Source organism: Thermobia domestica, chromosome 8, assembly GCF_964235325.1.
Source record: "Thermobia domestica chromosome 8, izTheDome1.hap1.1, whole genome shotgun sequence".
In the NCBI taxonomy this organism is placed as follows: Eukaryota; Metazoa; Arthropoda; class Insecta; order Zygentoma; family Lepismatidae; genus Thermobia; species Thermobia domestica.
Window position 1 is genome coordinate 252,159,736 of NC_137461.1, and position 24,208 is coordinate 252,183,943.

Sequence of the window (24,208 nt, forward strand, 5' to 3'; positions counted from 1 at the left end):
CCGAGTATTCAAATATCTGAATATAATAAAACATATGTTATCGCTGATCAATCGCCATCAAAAATCCTAAAGTAAAAAAAAATTACAATGTGCATTCGCACAAGCACCTTGACCACTAAACCGCGATCGCTACGCGGTAAAAGATTCGTTTTTAGTCTGGTTACGTTAGGTTTCTTTGTCTCCGCTTGCAAATTTTTGTATGTTATATTTCTTCGATTCAAAATGCCTTTCACATTTCTTTTATGAAGTTGGAAAAGTTTACATTAATAACTTGAGTTGTTCTTAAACCGCTGGTTCACAAGTTTGTTTTTTCTCCACACGAAACTACAAATATGACAGATTGAATTCTCATACACCCCATTTCTTTCAAAGAAGTCGCCATTACCTGGTCAAAGACTTATTTCCGCCACGATTCATATTAACCAAAATAAATTCATTTTTCGGAAGCGGAACTTTCACTTTCCGGATTTCGGAAAATTATGAAATTCAGTTAAACTCCGGAATTCAGAATAATTTCGAAACTCGGAAACAATTCGGAATTTAGAAAATTCCGTAATTGAGAAAAACTCCGGATTTCGAAAAAAAATCGGATTGTTACGAATTCTGGAATGTAAACAAAATCAGAAATTTCTAATTTCCGGATTTTTCCGAATTCCGGAATTTGTCCGGTTTTACTTTCGGGAATCCGAAAAGTAATAATTCCGGAATTGGCTATCTCTATTTTATACACAACCTTTCAGAACACTAAGCTAGTAGCTGTCTACAAACAAACAAGTAATGCAAAGCATTTTGTATCCTGCAATACGTCATGTATTAAAATCCGACAGCAGTTTCAGTATCTATCCAGAAATTGCATGTATCTAGTTACTGGAAGCTGAGGTATGAAGAATTGCATTGTGTCTTAACTTTTTGTGTCTTATACAACCCTGCAAACCACTGAATATCTAAACGGCTTTCGTTAAATCGAAGTTGTAGTACTCACAGTTACATCCATTTGTGTCTGTATGATCGTGTTACTAAAGCTTACTATATGACAGCGTTAGTAAGTCTTTCTCTGCTCTCCCGTAAAGTTGTGATACGATCTACTACAGAATAAAGAACCAATTATCAATTTAACCAAGTTGTTGTATTACTACACATCTGCTTCCGCCTCTGTCAACTCTGGCCGATCTCGTTGACGCGACATATTTGCTTTTTTATACCCCTTTCTTCGTTTACTGAACTAAACAGTAACTATTCTGAAATATACTACTGCGCATGCCTCGTAGATAAATATTTCTGATGCCAATAGTTTCCGTTTTGTCCAAAGAATGTTCTTTTTCTTATTCCCAGCATGGCCCTTTTATTACATTATATGAAGAGCATGTAGGTCTAAATACCCCATGTATTACATAGAATGTAGGTTTAACTCTTCCAGCAAAGAAGAAACATGTGATCATAGTATACAACCCACAGAAGTGATAGCTGGCAATACAGTGCTCGTTATCCCTAACGACACAGAAAGTGAGCAGTGCCCTCCCCGCTGGTCTAGTGACTAGCAAGTGCGCCTTTGGTGTATGGTGTCCCGGGTTCGATTCCCGGCGGGAGAGCACCTATGATTTTTAACTGTTCCTTATGTTTCTGTGTTCGTGTCCCTGTCGTTATAAGTTATTAGAAAAAGCAAGTTAAACGAGTGAAGCAAGTAAAATTAGCAATAAGTAAGTCACTGAAACACATTCGGTGAGTAAGTTAAAGAAAAAAAGTGGACAAAGCACACTGACTTTTTGCGCCGTCCATGCGAGTTCTAATCTATCTCGGCTTGATTTTTTATCCATTTGAGAGAAAGTATTGTTTCTTTTCGCTACAGGCAGAGACGGATCCAGGACCGACTTCTGGGGAAGGGGGCGGTGGGTTGTCATACTGTTACTTTTAAGGGCTCCAAACTTTGAGATGGGTTTTATTTATATATATATAAAATGGAAAAAGTTCCCTCTTCTGGGTGGCGATCGCCCCGATCGCCCCCCCTGGATCGGTCCCTGGCTACAGGTAATCACTATTTTCGTATTTTTCGCTGTCGTTCACAGTTAAAGTAACTGACTACTCTTATTCTTTCTACGAATGATGGATCTTCTCTTTGGCTTCATGTCAAACATGCACACGTAATGAAAAGACGCTGTCGATAATAATAATAATAATAATAATAATAATAATAATAATAATAATATGAAATATTACTAGGTAACTCGTGTGTGTATTTCGACAATATAATTTTATATTATTATGTGGAAATAAGTAAGGCTGGCTGGCGCCCCCCCCCCTAATTTTTTTCGATGCGCCTTATGGGTCCACGGTGTCCAACGTTGGTCCCATCTCTCTATCACCTCCTGTTCTCTCGATATAAGTTATCGACATTTTGCCTAAAGAGGGCTCTGCCGTGAGTCCATGACTACCCATGACATAACTCTTCGTTCATTTTGCATTGAAATCGCTTATTTTTCTGATTACTATGAGTGCATACTGTCCAACGTTCTTCCCATCACTCTACAATTTCCCGTTCTCTCGATATAAATTGCTAATATTTTGTTTGTAAGGGAGATATGGCGTTACAATTATTACGTTTGAAGAAGAATTCAGGAAGATATTGCCTTGCCACAAATAACACCTATTATTATTATTATTATTATTTTACTTACCACTAATGTTGTCTACCTTTATTTGCAATGCAATGTGTTACTAAAAAGCAAATCAAATAACATTCCTCGCCATACACGCCCCCGAACTCGAAATACATGATTTACAGTTCTCTGTGTTAGGGGAAAGCACATTAATTATATTATTCTTTCAAATAACACGTTTCTCAAGTTACTTCACTTTCAATGTGTAATTTCATATCATCACTAACAATCATCTTGTTCCGATACGAAAATAACCCCCTCCTGCAAAAAAAAAAAAAAAGCCTGACCGTAGCGAAAGGGCGTGAACCTTCTTTATGCGATTAATCGGGTCCAATATTTCAATAAGTCTCTGCACACAAATATTTCAGTAAAAGAGGAAAAGTTATTCAAACTTTCTAAATACGTATTTATGGTCGAAATTTGGTTCCCTTGGAAATTTTGGAGAGTTTGAAGGGCCGCCATTTTGAACATTTTCATCTGATTATTCTGGTTAACGAACTCCTCAAGATATTTCAACAATTAATGTTTGTGCCAAGTTTCGTCTCAATCCGCTGAAAATTAGGGTGGTTATGGCATTCACAAATACCGTTATATATATACAGATAGATAGATAAATAGACACACAGAGGGAGAGAGAAAGTGTTTTGCTCTCTTCTCGCACCTGTGGTGCGTCAGGGCTAAACCGGGCCCCTTTGCAAAACGTATTGACCAGCCTAACCTAAACACAAACCTCCTACTTGCTAACGTAGAAACGTGGTCGGGAGGTGTAAGGCATGTAGAAATTGTATTTTTAATTACCATGAGTATGGATTTGAACACTCCACTTCCATGTTTTTCTTTTTACTTTTTGCAGCTACATCGGAACGTTCAATTTTTATTCTTTACTAATTGCAAATGGCGTTTACATTCAAAATTTGAGGAATTTTGGTGTCATTTGTTTGGATATTCTTCTCTTTTGAAACGAAGAAAAGAATAAAAGCAATACGCAAAGACAAAAAGTATTATTAGTACTAAACATTACCAATAATAATTGCTACGAAAGACTAAATACGACCTCTTTTACCATCTCTCATGAGCTGCATGTATTATTAACAAAAAATTTTAAAGAAGTCCTCACTGAAGATTCGAACTGGCGACCTTTGCATTTGTAAGCCAGCACCTTAACCACTACACCAAGATCATGGCATGGTGATCGTTTAGTTGTCGGCGTATTTGTTGTATTTGTGTTTTATGTTCCCACTTCAACAATTTTTATTCTTTTTTTCTAAGTTTAACAGCTGTTTCTGGCTTTCTCTTTTGGTGTCGTCCTTTATTTACACTATGCACTATTCGTATTCACAGCTTGTGTCCCTCTGCAATGTATATTCAGATTAAACTTTTCTTTTTGCCCCTCAGTAAACATTTGATTGATTTAATTCTCATACTCTCCAATGATGGAGAGCAGGAATGCCAGACTCGAAAAATAGGTGTACATTTACTTTCCTGACAGATAATACATGTGGTATGCCTCTGTGTTAACTTCAAAACCCTAGACTAAGCTCTTAAGATAATGTTACAGCATGAGTTCTTCCTTGACACGGGTACTTTCTGACAATGGGATTTTCAGAAAAAAAAAAAAAAACAAAAAAAAACCTTCGCGCTGTATTACCATCACGATTGGCACCCTTTTTTCCTGCAAAACAACACCGACCAATAAGCCAGTTTTCGAATGAAATTCTTTTTGTATTCGTTTCTCACTTTTGTCCAATTGAGGTCTTAATTCTTTACTAACATGCCAAGTTTTGACATCAGGTCTAATTGATTTACTTGGCCTAAACTATCTGGCGACAATCTTACTATTCTGCCTACAGTATGATTAACTAGTGCCTGAAGCCTTACTTCTGCTTCCGCGTCACTCATTTAGACGCTGTTTGTATCAGGATAACAATTTTGTTTGACTCATTAGATCTCGTATGATGGATAAATTAAACGCCCTCACAGCACCTTTTCTAATACAATCTTTTTGATAGATCGGCTTTTAGGACTATAGCAGATGCTTCTTCATTTATCCCTTTTTTCTTATTAAAATGTAATGTTTGCTGGTTTCTTTCTTTAAAGATATGTTCTGTGCTTCGGTAAGGGTTTGCTTCGTAGATGCAACAAAAAATTAACAAACTCATAATGCACACCCCAACTTTGGGGATTTTTTTTTTTTTTCCCTTTTAAAGCTGTAAAACTTGTCACAGTTTAACAGTCAACATCTCCAAAGTAGCATTGATCATACTAATAGCCAGCCATCAAGACGACACGACCCAACGGGACTAAGCAGTTCAGTTTCTGAGAGCGTTGAGCGCGAGCCGGGTTTCATTGAAGCTCGCTTCGTTTGCCAGATAGCAGGTAGGAGCAGCTAACTTTAACAAAATTCATTGAAATATCACAGAAAATGTTAAAATAAAAAAGAAATCTTGTATTTGTTAGGAAAATTTTAAAAGTCTGCAAATACGTATATACCAAAGCACTGTATTTGAATACAGTGCTGTAGCAATGATCCCCTTGCTGTTGTTCTGATCAACAGTACCAGTATTTATCATTTCATAACTATCAACATAGTTGCGAGTAACACTTCCGTCATACTACCCTATAAGAAAAGCAATTTTTCCAAGGATGGTCCATCATTCATTTTCGACAGGTGTATTTTCATGAACGAATGATACCAGGAAGAAAAATAGCTCTGTTCTATACAGAGTGGACATTTGCCTACTAAAAAACTAGTTGTTCTTTCCGGTGATAGAGTTCATTTTTGAAGTTTTGTCCAGCTTTTTTGCGCCACTGTGCGCCGCTTTCAAGATCCAGAATATGGTTTCTGCAGATGCTACGAGGCGCATCCAGAAGGTAATTTCCCCAAAAGCCTTGAACAGAAACAGAATATAGTTGAAACATTTATTCTACCAGATACAGGATGTATTTAGCTATTTTTCAACATATTCATCACTGGAATTTAGACACTTGACACACCGTGGGACCAACTTGTCATAGAACTCGTCCGCCTGAGATTGGAACCACTTTGACAACCTCCTTCGCCTCCGTCATCCTGAAAATCTTGATATTGACCTAACAGGAATCTCTTGAGCTGGAAGAACAGATGGTAATCGCTCGGAACGAGGTCCGGGCTAATGGAGGATGATCCAAGATTTCCCAGTCGAACCCCTGCAGATCATCTGTTGCCTGGCGAGCTGCATGTGGGCGGGCATTATTGTGCAGCAGAACAGCACTAAGCATCCTAAGCCCCTTGTTCTGAATAACCCATCTCAATTTCCGCAGTTTTGCAGTAACGCATTCGACAAGGAGAATTCCGTTTGTCTGTCCCAGAACACTGTGCAAAGCACTTTCCGCGCGGATACCATCTACTTGAATTTCGTCCTGGCACAGCTAATGATGGATTTCAATCGGCGCTATGCCCTGTGCATTCAGAAACTTCACACGCGGCGGGAGCTGGAATAGGAACGTCCATGTTCAACCACTGCCACGACGCTACTGAAAGCACTAGGGAAGTTCTGCTGACGCATGCACCATGCTAGGACCTTGCTCTCTCATGTACACGCAGTCGCTAGGTGCAACATACGGTTTCCTACCTATGGGACGCGTGGGAAAGTTATTTTCTGGATGCGTCTCGCAATAAACATTTATTCCACACAACTGAAATTTACCTAAATCACTTTCCCGTTAATTAATAATATTTCTGCAGATGCCACTGAACATTTTTTGCTAAGTTCAGAATTGGCTGCCGGTTTCTCATATCGAGAAATGGATTTTCACCGAATTTTATGATCATTAGAACAACTTTCAAGACATTTACAATTGTTCAAAGGAGAATTGCTCGCTTTAGATCATAGGTACAACGAATAAATTAACGGTCTGAGAACAATATTGAATGAAAGGCAGTTAAATATATCTTCGTAGTATATTCCTGTCATGTTTGGAGTATGTTTTATCTATAACTAAAGAACTTCTTAGGGCTGCGGTGGCTCAGTGGTAGAACCCTAATCTTACCCCTGCCAAGACAGTTTTTTGCTTTGGATGCTACAGAAGAGCGTAAGTATCCCCACCTTGCAGTGTGAGCACATGTTATTTAAATATGTGCTATTGTTTATAAGTAGCAGAGCAGCAGACGATACACAAAACCAGGAAGACACGAAGAATAGCACGAGGGGAACTGAAGAGGAACGAGCCTCCCACAAATGGCCTATAAAAATGGGCCTAAAGAAGACTGAGGCATCAGTTGACTACTGATCGCTTAACCTACGCCTGCTCCTGAGGTCGCCCTGGGCGAAGGGGTACCACCTTGCCTAAAATCCCTGGAGACCCATGAGCTAAAGCGGTTCCCGTATAAAACATTTCCTTCCTTCACCTCTCTGGTCATGAGGAAGATTTAAAATATTCACTTTGTAGACAAAAACTATTTTGTAATATTTTCTAAAATAAATTAGGTGAAGGGCTAGAATCTCTGACTGTCATTCTCAACCCACACGAATATTACAATATGCATATCGTAATGACTAAGTTAAGCAGGCTGTCCTAGGATGGTGCAAGCATATTTACCTTATTATTATTATTATTATGCCGACGCTATTCAAGCATCCGTTAAACGATGAGATAAATGTATAAATACAAAAGGGATTATGTCAAAAGAGTTTTCACTTCTTGAAATTTCTTTTATTTTATAAACGCAATACGCCTAGTTTGACTTGAACGCCCTTTGTATGTGTGTGTCTTGAAAAAACGCTGGAAACAACTTCCGTGTTAGTAGGAACTCAATCTTAACAGCATATATTTGGAAAACTAGAAACGAATTTTGTTCAGTGTTCAATGAATAACTTATTAATACATTTTATTACAACTTTACGTTTAAATTATTCTTTTTGGTCCAATTTTGTTTATGAATCTCCCCATGTATGCAAAATTCTTAACTTCAAGAAACACAGAAGAAAGAAAAAAAAAAATTAACTTCATGAAAATAAAGGTCTAAAATTTCCAATAAAAAATACACGTAAATGATAAATATTTTTATTTTTCATAAATTGTTTCATCAGGGGAAATATAATTTACAAGACCTGCTGTTGCTTAGTTATTCTCGATATCAAAATTCGTATAAAGATGATCAAATAAGACCTAAAAAAAAGCATTTTTTAAAGGGCTTTGCATTAACTAGGAAAAAAGCTATAGAAAAAAGACCAATTGAAGATAAAATTGTCATCATAAATTGTAGTGAATGAACAAGGTTTTAATGTGTACAGGTATATCAATTGTCTTTCTTAGCTACCACTGAAGTGTGTCGTTGAGGACAGACCTAATTCAATTTACAAATTTGGATACTAAGTCACTAACGTAACGCTTAGTTATCAATTCACCATCTGCAAGATGATTTTTTTTGTGTGCGCGCGCTTTATTTTCCGACTATAATTTAATTGTATGTGAGAAGAAACCAATATACACATAATCAGAAATTAATTTGATTATAAGAAAACTAGCATTCTTGCATAAACCAATTTTACGAAATTTAACAATTTTGCTCACTATTATACGTCTTTCTTTTCGTCACTTCGTTGAACATGAAGAAACAAAGATAATGATTATTTTGCATTTGCTTTCTTTTATGCGAAATCAACAAAGAATAGCTTAAATTCTATTAATATACCAGGCATTTTTTATGATTGTATCAGGAGCTTCCAGTTTCCAGCAGAATCTAAGACTTGAAAATGTAAGAATGTCGTAATATATATACATATAATTTGATTTCAAACTCTTTGTCATGAAAATTCACAGCCATGATAAGATATTGAAAACATACCTTCACATGTTAGGAATATTTGTTAAAATGCAATCATGAAACTAGAAGTCCCAATTCCATAAATATAAATATTCGCAAATGACTTATTTCTTCACTTCTTACGGTGAGCAAAATTAATCCCAAGTTTAACAACTCTTTTATATCTTATCCAAAACAACATGAAGTATTTTATTAACTCTTACAAGTCTATCGGTATTTTAATTATTATAATCTCAGCATAATAATAATAATTAAAATACCGATAGCATAAACTTTTATCACAAATACCATTATATATTACGATTAAATGGTTCGTTACCATCTCCACAAATCCACACAAAAAATTCAATGTATTTTCTGTAATCACTGGTATATTATTACTAGTCCACAGTCACGTCGGTGCAATTATAAAACAGTTACGAGTGCCAAAACATGTATTACAGAACGCTATAATGTTAAATTTGGAATTGAGGTAGATATTGTCTTCATATTGCTTTTTTTAAATTTGCATTTCTCTCATTAAGACCATGAAATATAAGTAATTACAAAATGAATTTACAGCCCACTTACGACTTTCGTAAAAGTATTTCTACAAATTCTGGAACATATTTCACTCAATTATATGTTTATGATTCTATCGGATTTACAACTTATATTTAATGAACGGTAACCATTTGCATAAGGTTAACGCTCTTTAGTAAATCTGTGTTATAGCTGAATCACACATCAGTGGTAGGTAAGCTGCCTCACAAATTCAAGTCTAATATGACATCTGAACCTAGTGTGCAAAATATACACTATTCAGATTCAGAATTCATTATTTACATACACACAGGTCACACACCCCTGGATTTTTTACATCCCACTTTTTGTACAAATATAACATTTGATTCTTTTTAGGTGGGCATTTTTTTTCGCAGTGTTAACAGCATAAACGCATTATCTTGGTCCTTGCCTTCCTTCTTTTTACTTCATCACATAGAATTCAGGTACCTGTAATAATAATATTTAATGCATTTTCAATACATTTAATATGAATAATCCTACGTATGCTGTTTATTTTACCTTAATAATAATAAAATACCAGATGCTAAAATGGCTTAACAATACAAGAAAATTTCTATGTTGATTTGAAAAACAGTAGATGAGATGATCTAAATATTTGAAATTACTGCGTAAGTGAAGCTTCCGCCAGTACTGACAATTTCCAAAAAATATGCTATACATACTACAGTTAGTACTATATACAAAATTAAAGGAAAACTCATAACGAAGTAGGTTCATTGGAGCTTCAATTAAAAGCAATGATTTTTGAAGAATTCATTTCGCTACATTTTAAAATGCTTATATTTTGCCCTGACCTAAAAATATGCGTCTTGTTTAAATTCCTGAAAGAAAGCAAGAAAGAAAAAAAAGCAAGACAAAGCAAGAAAACAAGAAAAAAGGAAGAAAGACGAAAGAAAGAGAAAAAATAAACAATATACCGAAGAAAGACAAGCATGAAAATAAACGAATAATACACATCAACCTACCCCTTTTCAACACAGCCAATATTGAGAACTGAAACTGAAACTTTTGGAACTTTGCATTATTACTCATGATCGAAGAGATACAATTGCTTCCATCCATCCTCCGGGTGGATATAAAATAGTACACCAAGTATGCCAGCTAACACCATATACAAAATTAAAGGAAGAAGTCACAATGTACGCAAGTCCGTTGGGGCTTCACTTGGAAGCAATTTTTTTTTAAGGAGCTAGTTTCTCTATATTTTAAAAGAAATCCTGTATTTTAATCTCTCTGTGCTTACTTTAAACCCGAAGACTTCCCAGTCTATTATAGCGTAACTTAAACGATTTAAACATTATTATTTACGTTATTTTTTTTAAAGCAAAAGTATGTCTTTCTCTAATTTGTAGTCCGACAGAGGAAGTTCAACAATACAAAATTTTACTTTTTTGTCACCTTTTCTCCGAATATGTTTTAGTTCTACATTACTGCTAATATTGTGCTTCTTTCCCTTCTAACATATAAGTATTTATTTATATGACCGCCAACGAAGTTTATTTAAACTACAATAAAAACAATTACAAATACAGAATGAGTACACGAAAATTTAACTAATTACTAAAACAAAAATATAACAACTTTATTAAAGATATTACAAGACCCATAGAATTCCGTGATGCAGAAATCATAGCTAGTTTGTGTAAGAGGATTAAGTAATAACAGTTTTCACCCAGAGTAAACTTTCTCATTAACCATAGAAACTAATCGTATTTTATTAAGCAATTGCAATTGCAATTCTTGATTTTTGTTTTAATGGATTCTATGGATACGATTTCCCACGTCTGTCGTTGAAGTAAAATACATCGAATGCTTTCCGAGGAAAAGATAGGGTTGGGCGCTGTAAACACTAAGTATTGGGGAGCTTTGCTCTAATTCTTTTATTCAATTTTTACTATTTACAATTCATTACTTTGGACAATTTTATTATTTATTACAATTTTAATATATTATATGCATTTTCAATATGTTCATGCGCCGCTTATCCTTCTGTATTATTACATTAATAGTGTGATAAACAATTTTATTTAAAACAGGCAAATTCGGCCATCTTGGCTCGTGCCATTTTAGTACATTTACTTATTTGAAACAATTTATAATTAAAAACAAATATAGTGACATAGTCCACAAGGCCCTAATGGCTGGAACTTCATTTATTTCTCCCGTAAGGGAGGTGACTGAAAGAAAGAAAAATGCTTTCCGAGATTTGATTTGCTTGTATAATAATAATAATAATAATAATAATAATAATAATAATAATAATAATAATAATAATAATAATAATAATATTTTATTGTAGCTCCTACATCAGTACTTCGGAGTGATGTTGAATGGGTCTAGGATTTTATTGGAGCTTTGAATGTTTACTCAGTTAGTAAACATACAAGTTTTTACCATCTAATAATTTTTACTTTCCCACAGATCTTTGTAAATTGTTTTCCCTGACAAAAGTTTCTTTAATTTTTCCACTTTTTCCTAACCCTATTAGTTTAGTTAAATACCTAAACCAAAAGTAGGGCAATAACTTCCTATAAAGTGGATCAGCCCAGGAAACATGTGTGACAAAAATGATGAAAAACGTCTGGAAGCTTTCGCAATATGGATGTGAAGAAGAAGGGAGAGAATTAGCTGGGTCGACCGAAAAAAGAATGAAAAGATTTTAGAAATGGTAAGGCAGAAAAGAACAGTTTTAGACATTATTTAGAAGAGGAAGAGAAACTGGTTGGGATATTGGCTAAGAAGGAACTGTATCATGAGGAATGTGTTGGAGAGTATGGTGGCAAGAAAGAGAAGGAGGGTACAAAAGAAACTATAATTAATGGACGATATCAAAACAGAAAGCTCGTACGTGAAGACGAAAAGTTCAGCGGAAGACCGTGGAGCATGAAAGCTTCTCAGCTACGGCAACTGACCTGCCGATAATGGCAGATAAACAAATCAGTCTAGCCGATACGAAATTATACATGAACATACACACGGTATTATACGTGAACATACACACGGCCGTTAACATCAAAGCTGGTCCAATTCCAAAGACTGTCATTAGATGCTGATAAAATTTATGTGGAACTTGTAACAACAACTAGAACAAAAAAAGTACTTCTTGAAACTAAAAACAGAATAATCAAAATCGGTACATCTGTGTTGAAGATACGCATGAGCACGTCCACAATGAAGTCGGTTAATTACAATATTAACACTATCAACCGTTGAGGAGTTTCATAGCCTAGCTCCGATAACTATCATCAGATCCTAATGACATTTATATGAAACCACAGCGAGAGCATACTTTTGCAAAAAGTAAATCACCAAATCAGTGCATCTTTGTCGAAATTATGCGTAATCATACACACAATCACGGTATGAACACTGGCAGTCATTAAGAAGTTTCATGGTCTCGCTCCGAAGACTGTCGTTAGATACTAATGAAATTTACGTGGAACGACTGGAAAAATAATAAAAAACTTCTCTCAAAAAAATTTAATAAATAAATAAAATCAGTACACCTGTGTCGAAGGATTATGTTTCAGCATACGCACAACATATATAGAAAAAGTATGTTAAAACGACTTACGTATCTGAGCTCAAAGTCAGAGACGCCACACTGTTTACATTAAGGGATTCAAGATGCTGTAGCTCACTGACTTCAGAGTTAATTAAGAACCCAACCATAAATCATAGCAGAACACATCTTGACATGCATAACTCAATGCACTGTAACCTATTATTCTGCTGTGTTGATTGATATCTAAATCCCAAATAATTTTATTACTTCAAAGTTGCATTCATTATTGAGAACGACTATTTTGTCTCTCTGATATTAAAGAACTTTTCAATACTTTCCTGATTTTCCACGTCTGTGCGAACCCTGTCTTGAAATGGTTAATAGTTTTTCGAGAATCAGGAAAATTTTTTTTGTACTTTTGAATTATAATTAGTGAATTTAGATTTTGCCTATTACTATTATTATTAGGCAAATTTCTATTTGCCATGTTATTGAAAATTAGGCACAAGTGAAATTTAGCATGATTTGCTGGTTATGCATTTTGCTTTATCTATTTTTCGAACTTAACTGGAATCTATCGTTTATTTTTATATCACCAGTCATCGCCGAAAGAGAAAAGCATATTCTCCACGCACACTATATTTGATGTATTCAAGTTTCACATTTGCTTATGTGCACTTATTTAATAATGTATCTATCTTCTTTTGGTGCATATTATTTATATGCACGTCAATAATTTAAACTTCTTCACTTCTTAAGGCTTCATTCAAGTCTTAAACAGAAGTCAAGAATTTGAAATTATTGACATATAAATATATAATACGCACTGTTTTATATTAGTGTTAAAGTTGAGCGTACGTTACTACAAATAAACATACTCGTCTTTTTCTATTCCACATGTGTTAAAGCAGAATGTTGAAATAGGAAAATCAATTCTAACATTTTCCTGAGTTTTTCACAATCACTTTTCTTACAAATATTCAGTTTATTTGTGCAGGAAAGCAGTAACTTGAAAGAAAAATCAGATAATATACTTCTTCAAAAGACCTGAAAATAAATGGAAATGCTATTTTGTCCTGAGTTAACTTGAGAATCTCAAGGAAAAAGTTCTAAACCTCTCTTCTCCCTCGGGACGATCTTGGAAAGACGTAATTTTGATTGCCTCATTAGCTGATTTTTATTATATGAAACTAAGATAATAAGAAATCCAGATAACCAACTCGGCGAGTGAAAACTATTACATTCTCCTATTTTTTGCTGCTAAAGAAGCTGCTTCTTTGATATTGTTTAAAGTGTCACATTACTGGAAATTAGTCTACAATAGTTGGACATTCATATCCCCCTTTGAACGCCAAGAGACCGCAGTTCCCTAGCTCCGCTCCCTTTCTGTACTACACACAAAATAGTCCATTACGTTTGCAGCTCTGTTGTGGACGTGGTGTGATGACGGGAAATATAAAGGTAACCAAGAAAGTTCTGTCCTTTTTTCATCCACCACATTCGAACATTGATATGTCACCTAAGACCCTGGAAGATCAAAAATAGTCACCATCAGCAACGACGACCTTCTGCAAACGTTCTGGAAAGCCATGGATTCCATCGCAGTAGAACTTGGTGGGCCGTGAAGCGAAGGTATCAAGTGCATTTTGCATCCCTACTAGGGATTTAAACTGGCGTCCTCAAGTGATAGTCCAAGGAATGGAACAGGTGATAATCAGACGGTGCAATCACTGCCCGGGGAGTATGGCAGATGCAATAGTGTTTCCCATCCAAGGCGTAAAATGGTGTCTCGGATCATCCTAGCTACGTGGGGCTTACCTGTAACAGGGGGACCCCTTTGCGATTCAGAAGTGCTGGCTCTAGTTTTGAGTTTTTCTTGAACACGGCTCAACTGCTGACAGTACACAGTTAATTTGATGCTCTGATCAGATGGTAGCAGTTCTCGATGCACGATGCTGCGAGAAGTCCACAAAACACACAGGAGGACCTTCTGGTGCGGTGATTGTTTCAGCTGTTTTTAGAACCGGTTCATGGGATATTAATCAATGATAATGGCACCGTGAAGCTTCATAGAAGACCCTTATCATATGTTAATACCCTGTCCAGAAATGGCTTCTTCCTCAGACGAGACAGCAAAGAAACACAGGTGTCTGCTCGTGTTGCCTTCTGGCCTGGAGTCAAATCATGTGAGACACATCGATTCAATTTATAGTGCTTCCCAAGTTGATGGAGGTGTTGCCGAATGATTTCTCCACTCACACTGAACTGTAGTTCCAGTTCCTCACATGTCTGGCCACCGTTCTTCTCAATTGCTGTCTGAAGATCTTCATTTTGTACATGTGTTTGTCTTCCGGCACGTGGTGCGTTTTTGAGTGTTTCATCACCGTCCTTAAACTTGTTGAACTCCAGCTGCACTGTCCGCGTAATCACGACACGCTCACCAAAGGCCTCGCATATCTTCCGCCCCGCTGCAGCGGCGTTTGACCGAAGTTTGAACTCGTAGAGCATACACGCCCTTATGACGCTCTGTGAAGGTCCCATGTTCACTCTGTCCTTACGCAAGTTCAGGTGTAATTCAACTGCCACAACCAGGTAGTATGTTGGATACACCCACACAAACAACTGACCTTCACCTTATCACTATTTGCATTCAACTCACGGTGTGAGGGCCAATTGAATATTGACCTCCACAAAAAGTGACAGAACTTTCTCGGTTGCCTTATATATACGCAAGGGGAAAAGCAAGCTAAGAGTTAATATAAAATTTAACGAAACGTCTGGTGTCTGTTATTTTATAGGAAAGTAAAAACAAAAACACAAAACAACAGCGCGCTATATTATATATTATATATATATATATATATATATATATATATATATATATATATATATATATATATATATATATATATATATATATATATATATATATATATATATATATATATAAAGCAGGCGTTTTAGTGGAAGAATACAGCTCTTATAAACAAAGACATTGATTAAAACTAAAATTAAGAAAAACAGCACTGACCTAAAAGACCTTTTCCTTAGCTTTCGCCTAACGTTTCCTTGAGCTTCGCAAGTAGAGCGTCGCAAGTTTTCTTGGCATCTCCTAACAACATTGATGTATTCGGCTTGTAGAAGATCGGGTTGTCTACGGCTGCATAGCCTACACCCAATGATCGTTTCATCACTATTACCTGCAAACAATTAAATTCTTTAGTTACATACTACTAATACACAGAGACATTAATAAAACACAAAATTATACTGTAACATAATTACTATATGTCAAAAATTACCTTTTAAGAGATTTAATTTTTTTCTTAAGTCTCTTTATTTTACGCTTTGGTTTAACTTGTTTCTTAAAACAGGATTTTTTTGTTTTGTTCTATGCATGGTTGCTGAAGACTGAGGGTCAATTTTCATCAAGGAATCAGATGAAAATGTAAAACCAGCCAAGTCATGGAAAATCAACAGGTGTAGCAATTTAGGGAAAAGTTTTACCGTCCATAATGATAATGCAAACAGGAATACAATCGCGAACTTTAAACAAAAAGATTATGAAGCAAAATAATCCAAACAAAAAGTCGAAGCTCGTGAAAATAATACTCGTGATCAGTATTGTCTGAAGCTCAGAATGTGCTGTCATTCTACGTATATATATATATACATGCAAAGCACTCTAGTGGCGAATACTACGATCGACGGATTTTAAATGAATAAAACAAAGATGTAAGCGACCGAAAATTCGACTTCTTTCAAAAGCCTTTATATATATGAAACTTACCAAAACATTTTTTTTTTTCGAAATAAAGTCCTTTGAAAAAAGTAAAATTTTTAGTTTCTTGTAGTTTTGTTTGTTGTTCGAAATACGTCATATTATTGACCATAGTATTCGACACTATTTTACTTTGGATGTTCGTTACCCCGTCCGTGTCACTTGCATAATTACTATTGTAGACCCCTCCAAAATTTGAATGTTTTTCGATGTTTGTGATACTGTAGCGCCGTTAGTTTGTACCACTGCATAATAAGTGTGGAATAAGAAGTTTTCGTTTTACATGTAGATTAGACATAGATAATAAACTGACGTAGTGCCAGCTGAAAAAATATAACTATGTTGAGCTGGCAACACACTGTATTCGGCGGTATTGCAGAGTACGTCAAACAATGTCCCCGTATCTATTAGTTTAAAAGTTATAGCGGCGTATCAAGATAAATGGTTCACCCTCTATACATATATCGGGTATCCACAAATTATCTTTACAACTTTGAACAACGAAATTTTAGATAATAAACATATTTCAATATGTGATAACTCTATTGTCCCGGTAATTCAGATATGACGAAAAATGTGGACGCCACAGGAAAAAGGTCAGTGTGTAGGAAGGTGTAATGAATTTTTTTTCGAAATATTAAGATTGGTAGTGCTGAAAAGTGGCCATTTGCGAAAAAAAAAGTACATTTTTTTTTCAGAGTTTTTGGAGGTCGTTCAGGTAGTGCGCATCAGTCTTGAAGTTTTGATGGTGATTTGGTTATGCAACATGTACAACAATCTCACAAAAATGTCATTATTTAGCTATTTTATGTATTTTTTCTGTATTATGGTCGTTTGATGTTTTCTTTATGACATATATGTTAAATTCATGCCTCAGGGATGGTTTCCTAAGCTGTTTACTTAGGATTTTTACCAAATTTATCAATTTTAGGCTAAAATTTGTCTTTTTTCTTATTGATGTTTTCCAAATGGTTTTGACTGAGTTTTATTCCAAAGTTTTCTGACATGAAAGACTAAATAAAAGATTTGCCTTTCTAATTACTAACAATTCCTCAATTACTGTCCAGTGCTCTGCTTATTTTCATAGCTTATGATGCCTTCTAAATAACCCACAGCTCACCATGGGAAGGTGATTGGACTGCGAGGTCCACTCACCCCAAATTCTGTTGGCAAATAAGATTTTACTAAGCGGCAGGCCAAGATTATCATCTGATTTTCTTCTTGGACTTTATAATTACTTTTTGTTTGAAATGTCGGCATATGACCTCTGGATTTCAATTTGCTCTGATGTACCCACCATGTATGCTAACGCCGAAAACGGAGCAAGCAACCTCTGTGATGATTTTCCCAAGTTCCACTCCTTGGATGTAACAGGGAATCTTGATTTTTTTTATTCTTTTAATAGTCATCTAATTCTTCATTTGTAATTGTTTCGTATATTTAGAAATAAAATATGTTAACACTTACTTTGAATATTAAGAATATAAGAATATATTGAATATGAATATTGAGACTATATATTTGGTTAGTAATGAAAGAGTTGAGGAATGTTAGCTAACCATTTTATTGTATAATATTAAACAACAACACAATTAATAGATTCTGTGTATAGCTACTTTAAAGCACAATTTATGGGAATATTCATTCCTGTCATTAGATAAGTGCTATTAGCTCATATAGAAATTTACACATATTAAATACATTTAAACAACAAGCAACAATAATGCTTTTAACTTTATGTCTGTTTAAGAGCCATTATATAAGATGAATTTAAATAATTTATAACTAATTTACAACCAGGGTTGGCAAAAACCATGGTTTTTATTAAAAAAACCAAAAAACCGGTTTTTTTGGTTTAAACCAGGTTTTTTTGGTTTAAACCAGGTTTTTATGGTTTAAATAATTTCCTTTATATATTCATATCATATATGGGCAGAAATAAGTTTGTTTCGCCTTGATGTTATTATGCAACAACCGGGTTATGCTGGAAGGGGTCACATAAGCTTAAAGCGGAATAAAAACCGCTTCTCGAGTTACATCCGAGAGAAACTGTCCTCCATTTGAACTCGGAACCAGGACTAATTGGCCACAAATGCGATACGTCTGCCGACTCACTCATGAAGGAATCCTGATAAAAAAAATACGTTGTACTGATCTTTACATGCTTCTTAATATAACTGTCAAGAGTCATTTGAGAAGGACAAAAAGATAAACAGTTGCACAAGTGAAACCATTACACAGAATTACATATGAACAATTTCAAAGTACTACGGAGTACAGAAGAACTAATTTAGTTCAAGTTAGTTAACAACGACTTTTATTGGTTCAAATTAAAGAAATACACCGACTTAATCTGCATATCAATAAGAAAAGTGAATAAAAATAGAATTATTTGAGTCTAGAGATGCAAAAAAGCCGGCTTTTTTGAATCGATGGTTTTTTTCACATAAAAAGCCGGCTTTTTTAGGAAAAAAACGAGAATTTTGGAAATTTTGGCTTTTTTCAACTTCATGATTTTTCTATCTAAATAGCTTTCTTATAGTATATTCTATAGTTAGATAAGAATTCCATGACCTGAATGTGATATTTCGCTCTGAAATTCACCATCAAGATGGATGGAGCACATGTTTTACGAATTACAGCTAACATGAAGAATGTAGTATTTGAGGGCAATTTTAGAGGCTATTTAACTTTATTTTAACTTTTGAGTTATCGATATCTTTTTTCTTCTCTAGTTTGTCATCCGTGTTTCATTTCTAAGAGCTTTTAGTACTCTAGCTTCTAGCGCAAAAGTTAAACTTGCCCGTTTTTCTATTTATCCGTCAAAGCGTACGTTTTTCAATATATGTCAAACCGTACTTCCACATTTCTGTTATACTGTAGCTGTGAAGTGATTTAGCAATAATTTTCCGGACACAACCTTGAATACCAATTTATACAAATAATCAGTAGCGGATTTAGAAAAGTACTTTAGGAGGGTTTTTTCTGATTGTTTCGTTTCCTAAAAAGTCCTAATTTTATTTGGGAAGTTCTTGAAGTTTATGAGTACAGGCATAACTAATATTACGTTTCGTTTATATGTTTAGCAATAATCTTTCGCATACAACTTTAAAAATCATTTTATACTGAGAATCAGTGACGGATTTAGAAAAGTATTTTGGGAAGGGTTTCTTACTAATGTTTAGTTTTTTTTAAACATTCGTAATTTTTATTTGACGGGAGCTTAAAGTTTATGAGTAAAGGCATAAATAATAGATATTTCGTTTGTTGCAGACATTCCGTAACTTTGGGGAACGGGCTTCAGTCCGAAAGACCGCCCCCGTAACCTTCGCAAAACCGTCACTGCTGGTAATTAGTAATAATAACGATTTAAAAACAATATAAAAGGAAGTCGCCCAACTCACAGTACACGCACTATTTCTACATTCACAGATGGAATGAAGAAAAGCTTTGACAGAATGGTCGAATGCTGGTTGAATCCCGGACTTCCCGATAGAAGCGCAAAAGCTAATCACTCAGTCATGTTTGTTGTGCAGTTGTATTTAGCTTAACTTAAATATATTCCGTAGTCTTTTTTTTTTTTTTTTGGGGGGGGGGGGGTTCCGTAATGATATGTTGAATCCCTCTTGTTAAAAATTCAGAAAACTTGAGGATTGGGTAAACTGTGATGGTGGTTCTATAAAACTTAACTGTAGAATTTCAAGAATATACAGAACCAAAAGCTCTAGATGTGCAGCCTTTAAGTGTATCATATAAATCTAAGTATTTCTCTTATGTTTTATTTTAATTTTATTTTGTTTCAAAAAGAGGGTATGGAATATTTTGAAGTAAAAATACTACATACTATTTTGCTAGTTATTTGTGTATTCTTTAAGAAGAAGTGTTTACTTTTAGGGTTGGCTGATTTACACCAACTTTTTTTTTAATAATTGGTTTAAACCACAAAAATAAAAAGAATGAAAAATGCGAATCGTGTGAACTTCATGGTAACGTTTCCAGATATCAAACCACCTGCAACAGTTTTATTTCCCTTTCACCTTTTAATCAAGGTGTCCCATGTTCAATTCTCGGTCGAACCACAATCCTTCTTTCATGCGTAACCCAAGTAGCGGTTCGGATGTCAGTTTAAGCGAAAGTCTTCTCCTTGATAACCTCGGTATTTCGTAAGGATGTTAAGCCTAAATATACAAAACAAACCAAATTGTATATTTCTACATGCCTAAATGCGTGTTGTTTTGTAAAGAAGCCAATATTGCTTAAATATATTGATAGAAATTGGCAAAATTTATCGATTGCCTACGTAGCTTCCAACATTAGCTTGGATTGGACTTTCAATGATATCTACGTACCGGTACTAAATTTGTAATTTAATACCTCAGTTTTAGCGTACTGATTATGGTACGTTGACCTTTAAATTTTACATGCAAAGCAATAACAGGATTTTCCCGTTATTGTCTTACATTTCAAGTAATGACGGGATTTTCCCAGTGGCTAGGGCGGGAGATTCTCAACTTAAGAAATTTACTGACCGCACTTCTTTAAGCTTATGGGAGTTCTTCCGGCATAACCCCGCTGTTGCATAATAACATCAAGGCGAAACAAACTTAGGCTATTTCTGTGAATATGTAATATAAATACATAAAGCAAAAAATCTAAGTCAAAAAAGCCTGGTTTAAACCAAAAAAGCCTGGTTTAAACATCCCCCAAAAAACGGGTTTTTGGCATTTCCAAAAACAACCACGGCATTTTGAAATATTTTTTCGAAATTCATAGTTTATTTTCGATGTTTTATATTATTATCAGCATCAACCACTAATTAAATGATTTTTTGTGTTATAGAGAAGCGATACAAAGTCTGTTTCATCAATTTAAAGCAGTATTTTGAAAAAAGCCCAAAATTTCCGAAGCAAAAAAGCAAAGCAGAAAAAACCGAGTTTTTTTCCAAAAAAGCCGGTTTTTTTCCGAGCCCTTGCATCTCTATTTGAGTCCACTTTGACTCAGACTCATTTATACATAAATAGATACCAAAGATACTTATTTCACTAAATGCCTCTCGTAGGGTCTGTATGACTCCCCCCCCCCACACACACAAAAAGTACGGCATTTTCGATGTATTTTATCAATAGTAAACATTGAAACGAAACAATATTTAGAATTTTTCTTCGATTGCAATTACATAACAATAATGACAACTACAAAAAATCACAAAATAAACATTTATAAACTTATAAAAAAAAAGTTGCTTTTGTAGTATATTCTTTTTGAGTAATGAATGGGGAATTTAGGTCTGAATATAATACGAATAATATACGGGAGTGAAACGTGATAACCCACAAATGTGTATTCATCAAGATTTTACAAACACTTACCCTTTTACGAACATTTTTTTGTTTTTTGGTTTAAACCAGTTGTTTTTTTTAAAAAAACCAGCTGGTTTAAACCATGGTTTAAACCACCTTGGTTTAAACCAGCCAACCCTGTTTACAACAATTATAAAACACATTTATAGTCGGTAGTAATAGTGGAGTATTAGAACTGAACAAATGACATAATGAACAAATGATATACAGGGTGTTTCAAAACATCAACAACGTTTGGGAGGTGATTCCTCACACCAAGATAAGACAAAAAGTATAGACCAACCTGAGTGAGTATAGAAATGCTTCCTTTCGGAGTTATAGGCTCCCGAAAACATGAATAAACGAACTTTAAAGGTCCATAGCTCCAATACTATGGGACCTACCGTAGTCGGTTCAAGACTTCACTTAGGAACTAATATTTGCGCTATCCAAAAATACATTTTCAGAATCCTAAGGTACTCACGCAACAATTTTTGTAGAGGGAGTTTGGCTGCGGGCATATAACTTGAAGTACTCACCAACTACCTCTATAAAAATTGTTGCGGAAGTACCACAGGATTCTGAAACATGGATATTTGGATAGAGCACGTAGTAGTTCCTAAGTGAAGTTTTGACCCGACTACGATAGGTCCCATAGTTTGGGAGCTATGGACCTTTAAAGTTCGGTTTTTCAAGTTTTCGGCAACCTACAACTCCGAAAGGAAGCATTTGTGCACCCAAATTGTTCTATACTTTTTGTCTTATCTTGGTGTGAGGAATTACCTCCCAAACGTTGCCGGTGTTGTTTTGAAACATCTTGTGTATGCCTGTCGGTAAAACCATCCTATCACTATCAGCCAAGTCTAAACCAAAATACCTAGCCAGGAATATTTGAAAGGATAAACTTACGTTATGCCTGGTGGGAAGTTTATGGTCGTGGTTGATGTGCGTACAATCCAAAGGATAAAGAGTGAGATTGAGAGTTGCAAGAGACGTAAGATAACCTGTGATCTCTAAGTTTAGTATTTATATAACAAGACTATGGACTTTCACTTTTACTTCCATACGTCACTTTTTTTTCTTTCTTCAATATTCCAGTGTGTGTTTATTTTTACATACTCAAGTTTCTGGATATGAAAATTTTTCTTTCTTTTTCTTTCTTTCTTTCTTTTTTTAATATTGCAAATAATCATTCCAAATTATACCATAATTGTATTAAACATAACATAATATTATTGGTCAACAGAAAAATGAAATGAAATCTTTGAATTTTACGTCCCACGGTTATGCCGGTTAGGCCAAAGGAGACGGTGATGATGAGTAATGAATGAAATGGTGGAATGAAGTGGGAGGAAACGGGAGAACCCCGAGGAAACCCACGCACACGGTGTTTGTCCACCACAACCCGGGACCCCAAGCACCAGAGGTGAACGCTCTACCACTGAGCCACCGCAGCCCAATATTGGTCAACGGAGGTTTGTGGAGCGAACATAAAGCTCAATCATTCATATCAACTTTATCCATCTTCCCTCTGGAACTACTACTTAAAAAATTGATACCTTTCTGACCAGAATATATATTTATTTATTAAAATAAGTCGTAACACTAGTCTAGCGAGAAATAAACTCGGAACACTTATCCAGTGGTCCGAGCTTATTCCTCGCTAAACTACACAAACAAACAACGCTCGAAACAGCTGAACAGATATCAGCAAGATATTGTTGATCCGTGCTTAAATCTGTTATAAGAAATCCAATCGTGGTGGTTAACGACGGCATGCGGAGTGCTGCGGCAGTATGTAAGCACTCCAAACCCCTCTGAACAACTGCAGATTATTGCAACGTACATAATGAAGCACTTTTGTGTTTGGGATCAAGGAGGAACCATCGATAACTGACGGACACTTTTGAACACGATCCATTTGTCCCGATTTCTCTCACTCCACTTGAGAGATGTGACTGATAGGGTCATTCAACAATCTCCTGCTGGCTTTAATAACCTACCACAACTCAAACATAAGAAATCTTGGTTGGCGATGAATTAAAAAAGCAAGTGACTGAAAAAAGGCAAATGATTCGCACTTTTGTTTAACCAACCATCAATTTTAATGCACAACAATACTATGACATGATCGACTGGGCTTCATGCTCCCTCTACGAACCACCGTTGACCAATAATATTACAAATAAAGAAGCGGATGATTATATTTATTATTATTATTATTAAAATTCAAGATTTTTCTGCCACACAAGGAGTCGAACAGCTACTGAAAATCATCAGAGGTTACTTCTTCCGTTTTCGGCGTCAGCACACATGGTGGGTACATCAAAGCGAAATTGGAATCTAGAGGTCCACTGCCGATATTTCGAACAAAAATGACTATAAAATCCACGAAAAAAATCAGATGATATTGGCCGACTCCTTAGTAAAATCATACTTGCCAACAGAATTTGGGGTGGGTGGATCTCGCAGTCCAGTCACCTCCTCGTGGTGAGCTCTGGGTTATTTTGAAAGAATAAAAAGCTATGAAAGCAAGCGAAGCGCTGGACACTAATT

General features: G+C 35.3%; 1 protein-coding gene across 4 annotated transcripts in view; it reads right to left on the bottom strand.

Moving 5' to 3' along the window:
- Positions 1–7,681: 7,681 nt before the first annotated feature.
- The window catches only part of LOC145693544 (NAD(P) transhydrogenase, mitochondrial-like), a 98,672-nt gene continuing 82,145 nt past the window's right edge, over positions 7,682–24,208 (bottom strand). For all 4 annotated transcript variants that reach the window (XM_081769629.1, XM_081769628.1, XM_081769627.1 and 1 more), the window contains exons 20-21: positions 15,564–15,732; positions 7,682–9,453 (exon numbers count right to left, since the gene is read on the bottom strand). In XM_081769629.1, coding sequence (XP_081625755.1) covers positions 15,580–15,732 — 153 coding nt within the window. In that variant the 3' untranslated portion in view covers positions 7,682–9,453; positions 15,564–15,579. The remainder of the gene's footprint in view (positions 9,454–15,563; positions 15,733–24,208) is intronic.